The sequence below is a fragment of the Amphiura filiformis genome, chromosome 18 (genome assembly GCF_039555335.1).
Source record: "Amphiura filiformis chromosome 18, Afil_fr2py, whole genome shotgun sequence".
Taxonomy (NCBI): Eukaryota; Metazoa; Echinodermata; class Ophiuroidea; order Amphilepidida; family Amphiuridae; genus Amphiura; species Amphiura filiformis.
In genome coordinates, this window is record NC_092645.1 from 47086905 (window position 1) to 47098610 (window position 11706).

Below are 11706 nucleotides of genomic sequence, written 5' to 3' on the forward strand. Positions count from 1 at the left end.
TCCCCCCACTTTTCTCAAAAAAATGTTTATGTACAACATATTTCTTGCAGATTAATTCGTTTAGCAAAGATATCGTGAAATTTGAATTTCGTTCTGGTATACCAGAACGAAATTACAACACATTGTCTATGGAGCAGTGTAATACACATAACTCGCAAACGCAAAATCGGAATCAACTGAAATTTTAGGAATCAAGTTTTTTTCGTGGATATCTACTGAAAAGTGTCATAAAAAAAGGATGATAGGATCACGAAATACTCCTTTTAAGTTAATGAGAAGTTCTCTTTTACCGATCCTGGGTCAGACGAGTTTTTTTAATTTATATCACTGCCTTGCCGTTTGTGTAAGCGGCAACTTAGCGAGGCGTTGTGGAGTGTTGAAGGCAGTGCCGCCGCCGAGAGGCATTACGGGCCCGGAGGTAAAATGAGCGCACCGGCCATTTTTTATGGGCCACCTGCGGTCTCTTTTCTTTGCTTTTATAGGCCCATTAAAGGTATGCTTTCATATTTTTTACGGGCCCCCAAGGTCCCCGGGGTAACGCACCCCCTTAGTTAACCCCCTCAGTTAGTTAACCCCCTGGATGAAGGTGAAGGTCTTTTAGCTCAAAACATTTAACCAGAGATGGAATTGAGACTGTGGGACAGTCTAATTACTGATTGGATGTTTACATTAATGAGATGTAAAGTTATTAGGGAACAAACCAAAAGATCGATGACGTCCTATAAACGAAACTAGATGAAATATCGGTCTGCAGAATGTGTCATCATTATTATTAATATGTCAAATTTTCAACATTTCTTTATTACGTTTCTGGCAGGGAGGGAGGGGGTCGGCCGAGAAACGAAACTTGTTACGTTTATAGGACGTCATTGATCTTTCGTTTTATTCCCTTATTAATATTGGGCGATGTATAATACATTGATGCGTGTACCAAGCTATTTCTCGTCACTTGCTGCCTCTCTACTTTGCTGCCAGTAAAACAAAGGATTATTTATATAAGATTATTATGTATTGCAACAGCAAATGATCTTCCCGTTGACATCATGTAATCGTCGTCTGTGTCTATATTCAAATAATACCTGAAAACACACCTGTTCCATGCAGAGTTAATTTTCTGCATTATTTTTCTGTATTATTTTCCCTTGTTTATTGATTTGTTTTGATGCTTTTATTTATTGTCGGTTTAGTGCCGAGTGTTAAGAGTATTTCCCTCGTTGATAATCTACACAGGATTTAACTCTCTCTAAAACGCCTTAAAAAAATCAAAATTCAAAAATTTTGGAATCAGCATGAAAAATGCTGTAAAATAAGTACAAACAAGCCCAGTGTTGGATTAGTGGATCTTGAAATAGCTCTTGATATTTTATGTTGCATCTTATGGCTAGCAAGCAGAGCATTAAACACCGACTGTTTGTGACGTGAGTACTCACACTTTCAATTACTACGGCCCTATATTTTTTTCCAATTATTATATTATATCAAAATTGCCCAGAAAACAATGAATGTATCCCGGGAGAGCGTATTTGATTTTCTATAATGTTCCCGGTGTAGTTGTGCTTAACATTTACCTAAGTTAATGCAGCTAAGGCCACAACGACCATCACACAGACAACGTTCTCCCTCGTCTCCTACACAGTCCTCGTCCGCAACGCATGGCCTGTTGCAATTATGATGTTTGGCGTAGAAGCCATCTCTGGGTAAGCAATCTGTTGACAAACACAAAGATTAGAAATAGTGTTAAATACACTAACGAAACAATGTGTTCTGTATGCCTTAAAAACTAACGATTTTAAGTGGGCTCCAGAAATTTAACGAGGTTTATGACAGATAATTATTCGGACCAGTACACTCTAAATCATATCTATTCAAAAATGAATAGAATCTATTCAAATTTGAATAGGTAAACATGTACGCACTTAAGAGAATCTATTCAAAGGCACTTAAGAGAATCTATTCAAAATGAATAGAACATTCTATTGCAATAAATGATCCCAAATTCTATTCAAAAATGAAGAGGTCACTTGTCAGAAAATGAATAGTTTACTAGTTACAGTTGATTAGAATCTATTCAAATTATTTGACTCTAGTCAAAAGTGAACGAATTTGGGGAAATGTGTATGAAGATGCATCATCTTTTGTCTGTTTCGCGCTAAGAGAGGAACACTACGACTCATCACCGTGGTGTTGAAAATAGCCATCAAGTGTGTTTGATAACATAATATTACGGTCTTCAAAGGGGATAGCAGAAAAGGTATTTGCTTGAAAATATATAATCTATGGTGTTAAATAGCGTTTGCCCTGTTTTCTTCATCCGTGGTTTTGTTTCCCATTATTTCAACTGAGTATAATATTTAGGATTTAAAGAAGATCCTCCAAACACTAGCACTCCTCACAATAGTGATTTGTTACCAAATTGTTACCCAATTTGTTACCGAAATTGGTGTGAAAAACTCACACCAAATTATGCATACTCGACTTGGAATTGACTAAAATTTCTTGACTAGAATTTATGACCCGGCGTAAATAACTAGATATGTGTTGACCAGGCATAAATGACTAGATCCGCGTTGAAATGATTAGAAAATCTCCTCAAAATGACCAGAATCTCGTCAAATTATTTTGACTAGGATTTCTAGTCGAAAAAACGACTAGGTATTTTTAAGAGTGTAGAACGGGAAAAGATGCAGTTTTTTTCCTTATTGTGGTAATTACATAATGGTTTAGCATTAGTTTGATTTTTTTCATCAGTGAACAGCAGTTTGGAATTCTGCCAAATGTTCTGTTTTGACCCATAATTCGCTGCCGTAGTGCACGTGAGTCTGGGACCCCCATTTAGACCCCATGAAATGCCCAAATGTTACTGGATTTAAGGATACGATACATGATTTACCGACAAGTGACTCATTTCGGAATGCGATCATGAATTTTGAAGAAAAAAAAAGTTTCCACAGGCTTCGTTGGGATTCGAACCAGCGATTCTTAACTTCCTTTGTTTACGCGTATAGCGCTTTACCGCTCGGCCACGGTGGCAGTTGAGTGGAGGAGTGTAATGATAAATGATAAATCTCATAATGCCATCTTTAGCCTTGTTTACTAAAAAAAGACGCGTTTTGTACAGATAGATTAGCCGTTTTATGCATAAAGAGCACGAACGTTTGGGAAAGGTCTCAAACAAATAATAAAGACACTGATGTGATGATGAAATTGCGTAAGTCGGGAAACATCTGCGTCGCAATGTTTTGTTTTGGTTTTAGGAATTTGACCTGAAAATTTACGACTTCATGACATTATCATTCGAAATCAACAAAAGATATTTCAACAGTATATGGCCTCATTCTTTCTCTAGACTGTTTTGTACATGTATGTGAAATAGCTTCAACAATGGTTCGCTGCATAATGGTAAAAACAGCCTTGACCTCAAAAAGGGCGAGAGGTACCATATTTACCGATTCAGGCTAAATTTAAATTTGATATAAAACGTTTGTTTTTTGATCGATTACAAAAATAAATTTGTGTCATAGAGAAATTGTGTCAGGCGTGAATTACACTAGTTTTTTATTCTTAGGGCTCTTTAACTTCTTCAAATAATTTTTTAAATGATAGAGTGAATCCCCTGGCGCTCTATAATTACGCACAAAAGATCGAGTCCCCTTAAAGCCATATTATAACATTTTCATACAAAATAGATTAGCATTTCTTTGCCATAAAATGTTAGTTTTTACTGTCAGATATATCCCCTTTTATTTTTGAGCCGAACAACTACGGCAGAGCAAAGAAAATTGGAATTTACTACCAGCGCATATGTCGCCAATACGTACCACTCCTTCGGTCATGTTATGGTACGGTCCTTTGTTGTGTAGATCACCGTCGCGCACGCCATGTACGTACTGTGTGTTATGAACATCGTGTATGCGTTCGACTAATAATTCCATCGTAATATTAAAACGCTGATTCAGGCGTTGTATTCAAAATCTCGGATTTTGACAAAACTACAACACCTAGAGTCTTGATTTTTTCAGGGTATATTGGTTTAATAAAGTACAATATAATCGTGTAAAAAAATTAATTTTAAAAAATCAGTGAGGGCGTCCTCCTCAGCAAATGTTATAATATGGCTTTAAGTTGAAAGCACTTTCAACAGTAATTTTTGTTTGGTTCTTTATTCATTAATCATTATCAACGCCATTGTACCAGCAAGTATGTCATTAGTGGTGACATCAACTCGAAAGACTATTTCGTTGCTGTTGAATATCAAGGACTTCGTCACCATTCACAGCAGCAATAAATTTCATTTGAGTTTTCACTCCATCATGACACCATCATGTTTTCAGTACCCTGTTTTCCATGGGTGACTGTAGGAACCCATGGATTCGATCCATGTACATGACACGATCATGTCAGTAAATTAATATTTTGTTCTAGGACTGATTATTCGGACTACATCAGGACTAAATTCCACGATGACTCTGGGTTCACTTCTGGTAGAACCTGTGAATTCAATGACGTAGGCTTCCTCTGCAGGTTACTCGAGAACTCTAGCTTCGAATTTGCACACGATAGTTTGGATGAAAGTTATTTTGATGAGTCAACTGTATTGATTTTCCTATTTTGGACAGTCTAAAATTTTGCTGAAGTGTAAACATTTTTGATGCAATCGCATGTCGTGATCGGCTGTGTTTACCCCGGGGGGGGGGGGCACTCCCTATCTGAAATGGCAGGGATGTGCCTCGGCCATGTTAAAAGTAGGGGGCATTCAGGTCAAATGTACAATACAAAAATATGGGGTCATTCAGTACACAACCTGAATAAAAATGGGGTCATTCGGTATGAAACTTAGAAAAAAGGATGGTCATTGGGGTAACAAAAAGTAAAATGGGAGTCATTGAGTACAGGATTGCCAAAAGAGTATCATTAAGTACACATAAATAAGTGCCAAACTGCGTAAAAACAACTTGGCCACCTTGGAAATGTGAAAAATCTCATTATTTCTGGAGGAGAACACAAATACCACCTAAATTTGGGAATTAAAAGGGGGTCATTGGGTATAGCAGGAAATAGAAAAAGGGGGTCATTGAGTACATGGATTTTTTAAAGGGGGTCATTGGGTAATAGGTAGGACCATAACACAAAAAAGGGGGTCATTGGGTACAAGCCGGTTTGAAAAAGGGGTCATTCCTGAGGCACATGATGCGTATCCACTATGGAAGTGCCCCCCGGGGTGCTTACTTCTGAACTTCCATTGCTTTACACGGTGTCATGCTTCATCGAATCCGACTAGATTTTGAATGCAATGATCTCTACATGTAGCCTAGAATTATTACGCTGACTTTCCTATTCGGGGAGGATGACAATTTCGACCTCCTCGTCTGTTTACAAACAGAGAGGTAGACAAAAGACCGTTCCGCTTGTCCAAACACTCAAGTATCAGAAGGATGGTCCACAATAGAATGATTCACGTAACATGAATAGGGATTTAAAAGCTGTCAAGTCGAACCATGTTTTTCTTTTGTCCAATTTGCCATCAAGATTTCATATGGAAACAGTTCAGACCCAGAACACGATCATGTCAGTAATTAATAATTTGTTCTGGGACTGATTATTCGGACTAGCCTAGAATGTGAAGCTATCGGTGAGCAAATTCTTGGCTAGACTTCTCGAGCACTATGCAAAAATCGACTATTTTTGCAGTAATTTTTGCAGCATTACCCACTACCCAGCGACATGTAACATAGCCTACCTTGTTTCTACGAACTTATTGATCGCCCCTTGTAGCGTTGGTTTGAAGAATCCACAGTAAACGTATTTGTGCTCAGTGAATAAGTTAACAATTACCTTGTTCTTCGGCAAAGACGGTGATGATTTGAAAACCAACGCTAATGAATATTCCCAACACATGGAAACGCATCTTCAAGTACATTCCTAATACTCTTATTGGATTGTGCAGGTTTAATTAATTAATTAATTAATATACGACTATCAGGAGAACTTGAAACTATTCCATGAATGTAATCACACAACCAGAGATTTGATATTCGACATGACGCACACAATCAGTTTAAAACTCGCGCTCTTGTCAACAACTGCATGCCGAGTAAACATTGCCGCGGTGGTTCAGTTTCCGATGTAGAAAAGGGCGCCCAATATCTATAACAACTAGTTCTACGTGCACGGATGTCATGTTCTCGCCACAGGAAACAATATGGGCAATAGTCTCCCAATTGGGCGTAAAAACAAATCACCGGCAATAAATTCCAAAGAAGTAAACAATAAGATGAATACTTCGTACAGCAGGTGCAAATACAATACCTACTTACATCGGCAATTGTTGATTCTCGTTCGACACAAACATGACAAACATGGAAAAGTTACTGGAGGATATGGGATCCCTTATTTGCACGTGTCCTATTGCTATACTGCGAGCAAAACGTGTCAGCACATTTAAAACAAAAGCAATTTCTCAAAGACACAGAACTAAATTGCAAAATAAGGTACTTGACAGACGAAGAATTTTGCGTATAGGGCTTAGTTTGATACCTCGTTCGGCACGACGCGACTTTATTCCACAAAGCAATAACGCATTTGAATGTCAAGAATTTCAAAAGTGACAAATTTGGATCCTCAAATTTGTCACTCTTTACGCTGCCTTTTGTTACGGGCTCTGAACGCTCACTCCACTGTGTTCATAATCGCGTGCTTCGAGGGAAAAGTCAATGTAAATTTTGTCACTTTTGAACAGCTTTCTTTTTCATTCAAATTACTATAAGTTAGGGAGATAAAGTCGCATCGTGCCGAATGAGGTATCAAAATACGCAGAATCATAGACTACTTTATTTTGTAATTTATATTTTAAAATGTTTAAAGACCAGTGCTCAGTGGTCAAATGTTTTAATTACTTGAAATACAAGCTGAAAATCGTATTAAATATTATGGTGCTTTGCTTTAAAACCAATAATTCTTGCCGGTAGCCAGGCACCAATAGTTTATGCCTGATTTGTTTAGATTTTATAAATTGCGCACAAAAAGTATCCGAACACTTGTAAGGCCCATTCAATGATTCAGTGTAAAAATATTTAAATAGTGTATAAATTGCCCATAAGTGAAGGACAAGTTATTAAGATTGTCATCGGGTATTTTAAAAAGAAAAATTTGACAAAAAAAAAAAAAAAAGAAAAGGGAAAAGAAAACAACAATAATGACCAAGTTGAAGCCTCATTCAAATACATGTAACTAATTAAATATAGGAATAAATTGAGACATCTTTAGTTTAAATCGGAGCATTTTTACGATGTTGAACCCTGTGATGGTCACACTTTGAGCTTTTTGCGTATAACTCAAGAACCATAGGTCACAGGTAGGTCAAACTATACTTTGTATGAATCCGTATGACCAGAGGAATACTTAGGTGAGGTTTAAAACAAGATTCGAGCAATTTTGAAATTAGTAGAGGATTGATTTAGTAGGCCACTCAGACGTTATTGCCCATGACCCATAGAAAACACCTACAGTAAACCAAAAAATTAAGGTACCAGTTACGTTCACCACTGTATATCCTAAACAAAGGCTGATATGTTATCATTGGAACCAATAGCTAATAGCTGCATCTTTTATCTCAAATTTAAGACCTCATTCGTTGAAATTGTTCAAGAAATAAAGACACAACGATCCAAAAACCCAAGGAAGATGCAAATTAAAAAGTTACAGTTTACCACATTGCATGCCCTATTGATTTGTACACAAAGCGTTCGCGAACAAGATTACTAGCGCTGTACTTTCATTGATTAGCACGAAAAACTATAGCGTCGTGCTTTCACTGACTAGAACACAAAAGCAGTGCAACTTTTTATTTCGTATTTTCATCAGGTTTTGGACTACCATTTAATTCTCAACCAATTTCAACAAATAAGGTCTTAAATCAGACCTAAAGAGTACAGGCATTGGCTGCTTGTTTTAATTTCGACACATTTGTCTTTATTTATGATATACAGGGTGAAACACAACTGTTACCTTAATTCTTTGGCTTACTGTATATAGGCCAACTTTTTATAACTCAACATGTCACTTGCCGGGGTCACTTGCTACCAAAATATGGGATTTGGCTCCCAAAGTGTACCTTCTAAAACAACCGAATTTGTCATAGGTTTGAATTAGTAGAAAAGCGTAAATTTAGTGGCAAGTTATAGTTGCTTTGGAAGAAGGGCTATGAATGCACCCACGGAATCAACGTCTAATCGACGTTTCTAGATTACAAATAATGGGTAGAAAACGATAAACATGTTTAAAAAAATCATAAAATGTCCCAAGGGGTCAACAGGGGTCAAATTTCATATTACAGGGTTCAATTTTCAAAATTGCTCAGATTTTGTCAAAACCAAAAAAACAACAAAGTAGGCTTATTCTTCTGGTTATAACGATTCGGAAAAAGTATAGTTCGACCTATCTGCGGCCCACCGTTCTTGAGTTATAAGCGAAAAGTTCAAAGTTGGAGGTGGTCAGTTTTTTTACCACACATGAGTCAAAAAGTAAAAGTGTTCCGATTTCAATAAAAAAAAATGGTCTGAAATTATTCGTCAGTAAAAATTAAGTCAAATAAGGAATATTTTGTACCGTCTAGAATGCTTTATTATTGCCAATTTCCGACAATAAAAGTCAACCCCCATTGTAGCCTATGACCTATTTTGCGATTTTTCCTGGTAAAGAAACCTCCTAGATGGTGAGAACTGTTCCTTATTTGACTTCATTTTACATGACGAACTATTTTAGACAATTTTGTATTGAAATCGGAGTACTATTAGTTTTAGACCCATGTGTGGTCAAAAAAACTGACCACCTCCAATCTGGATTTTTTTTGCATGTTAGATCAAACTATATTTTTTCTGAATCGTTATGACCAGAGGAATACCTTGGCGTGATTTTTGACAACCACCCTACGAGGCCCAACATGTTCAAGGTCAATTTGCATGTCGTACAGAGGTGAAAAATTACAAATACTCGAATTTTGTAAAATGGATGCAAATTGTCAAGTTCAAGGGATTCAGGAAAAGAATGGTTTTTATTATCTGCGATGTAAAGTTCAAACGATAGATGACAAATAAATACAACCGTGAATCCTGTGGGATCCTACATATCTTATAACTCTTTGCTGTGTAACATGCTAAATAAACTAGACATCACAGATAGTGCAAACTATTCTTTTTTTGAAACCTCTAAACTAGGCGAACACTTTGTTTCAACTTTTACGAAAATTGGAGCAACTTTGACTTTTTGACCCATACACAACAAGCAAATCGACGTAATACGTGGATTTAGGGTTTCTCTACCGGAAGTCAATTTGTGCCGAAATTCCTTCCCACAATGCAATACGCTTATTGCATAACAAAGGAGATGGATTAACTTCAAAATGGGATCTTTTTATTTTGAAAAGTCAACTTGAATACGGATTACAAGGAACGAGACAATAACTTTTTAAAACTGATTTTATTGCAAAATTATACTCAAGCTACAATATTATTCCAAGTATTTCCGGGGTCAATCGAATATAAAAAGTGCTACGCATCCATGTTTATATAATCGGCGAAAAAGGGTATTGACATTCGGTGTCGTCGACGAAATTAATGCCAGTCCATTTGCTATATCGACATTGAGCATCGGTTTCGTTTTGACCATCATTGATTACGCCGTTTGGAGGAGATTACTACGCGGTTTTAGGGTATACATGTTTCCATATGTAGCAAATTTGCTACCATCAGTTTTTGGGTATGTTTTGCGGGTTGATTTATACGAGCATGGATAGCACTTTTGTAATATTCGAGTGGCCCTCCCGGGTGTAAAAACTACTGGACGTCCAAAGAAGAAAGATCGTTCCTTTTTCAAATTGTTGGAACTCTACCCAAAATTGCAATGATAAAATGCGAATTCCATGTTTGTATTACATTTGTTTTTACCCCTATTTACGATTCCCAGTTTCGAGGCGCGCACACCATTTGATTTTCAGGGGGTGTAGTTTGGGTCGGGCATGATATTTTTTGATATTTTCTTATTTTCAATTTGAATGGATACTTTTAGAGGTTCATTTTTTTCACTCATCGGTTTTTTTTCCGTTTTACTAGTGGGCGATTTTTTTTACATAAAACTCCTATTCCCCCGGAAATCAATTGGTGTACCCCTTACATAGATAGAATTCGTATGCGTATTGTTTTTACACTGATGATAAAGAATAATACCACATTTTTGGTGGTGTTATATACCATTTTAGATCTATAGTGTTGCCAAATTCTGCCAATTATTTACAGTATAGCTCGTTTGCAATTTGCACCTTGAATAAATATACCACATTATTATAGTGAATTTCTGATGCATACTGGGTAACATTAGTAATATGGCACCCGACAGTAATTGCATATACCAGAACAAAACTATATGCCATTAGACATTGAAAAATAATTTGTTTGCTTTTTATTCCATTAAAAAATTAAATTTTGTCCTCCAGCCTATTTTTTTTTAAATATACCAGTTCGATTATGCATATTGTGTGTATTTTTCCGCATTTCTATAATATAGAATATAGACAATTTTATTTACATTACTGTTGTGTGTATTTGTTGCCTTAAATATGGAAATTTTAAAAAAAATCCCAAAAACCAGAAACAAACAAACAAACAACAACAACAACAACAACAACAACAACAACAACAACAACAACAATAACAACAATTGTTTTTAAATCCAAAAAACCCAGGAACAAACAAACAACAACAACAACAACATCAAAAACAAACAAACAAATAAATAAACGAAAATAGACCCCCTTTTTCTAAAGCTTATACCCAATGCCATTATAATAGGCCCCTACATCCAATGCCCCCCCCCCCCTTTTTTTTTCAATATACCTGAAAAATTATTATTTCAGCAAAGCCTCAACTCAGGAATCAACTCAGTCCCCAGATTCCATTTTAAAGTGAATTTTTATTCAGTTTAGATAACTTTCAGGGCTGTAATACTAATTTGAATTGAATCTTTATTGTCAATGTTTGCCACCCAACGACTCCCATTTTTAGCAGTCCACACCGAATGATAAAAATAGTGTTGTGTGTATATCGATTGTATTTATCAGGAATGAGCCTTTTATTTTCACAAGGCTTATGATTACTCAAATTCACCTATTTTTTCGTTCACCCAATCAACAAGGAGGGAACATGAGAATAGAACCCATACTGTCCCCTCTGTCCACACCCAACACCCCAACTAACAATTCCAATTTGATACCACGTCGTATCTCCGTCGATGGTTCTCTCTCGAACCATAGGTCCTCCGGAGTCCCCTTCACACGAATCGTACTCTCCAGTAAATTCGACTCTTTCTCCCGACGCGGTATCTTCGCCTCTCTTGTAGCCAGCGCAGAACATACGTTCTGTGAAATGATCATCTGGAGTAACCTCGCGTCCCTGAGCATCGCGTATGCCTTCCAAGCTGCCCCTACATGCCCGTTTCCTTTCAGTGGGATGGCCAATTGCTGAATAACATCTGGGTGCTTTATTTGGTTTGGGTCGTTTATTACTCGTGCCTCAATTGATCCCCAGCCAGTTACATACGGGAAAGGTGCCCTTTTCAAACCTTCGCCTCTCTTTAACAAGTCTGCATCTAAAATAAAATTAATACTATTGATATCAAATCAAAAGGTGGTTTGTTTCTTAAATCTATTTTTAGAAA

The 11706-nt window shown here is 36.8% G+C and overlaps 1 protein-coding gene across 1 annotated transcript in view; it reads right to left on the reverse strand.

Annotated features, from left to right (window-relative positions):
* LOC140139193 (sushi, von Willebrand factor type A, EGF and pentraxin domain-containing protein 1-like) overlaps nucleotides 1-5917 on the reverse strand; it is a 42992-nt gene extending 37075 nt beyond the window's left edge. The window contains exons 1-2 of the mRNA XM_072160974.1: nucleotides 5833-5917; nucleotides 1569-1706 (exon numbers count right to left, since the gene is read on the reverse strand). Coding sequence (XP_072017075.1) covers nucleotides 1569-1706; nucleotides 5833-5917 — 223 coding nt within the window. The remainder of the gene's footprint in view (nucleotides 1-1568; nucleotides 1707-5832) is intronic.
* Between the last annotated feature and the right edge of the window lie 5789 nt (nucleotides 5918-11706).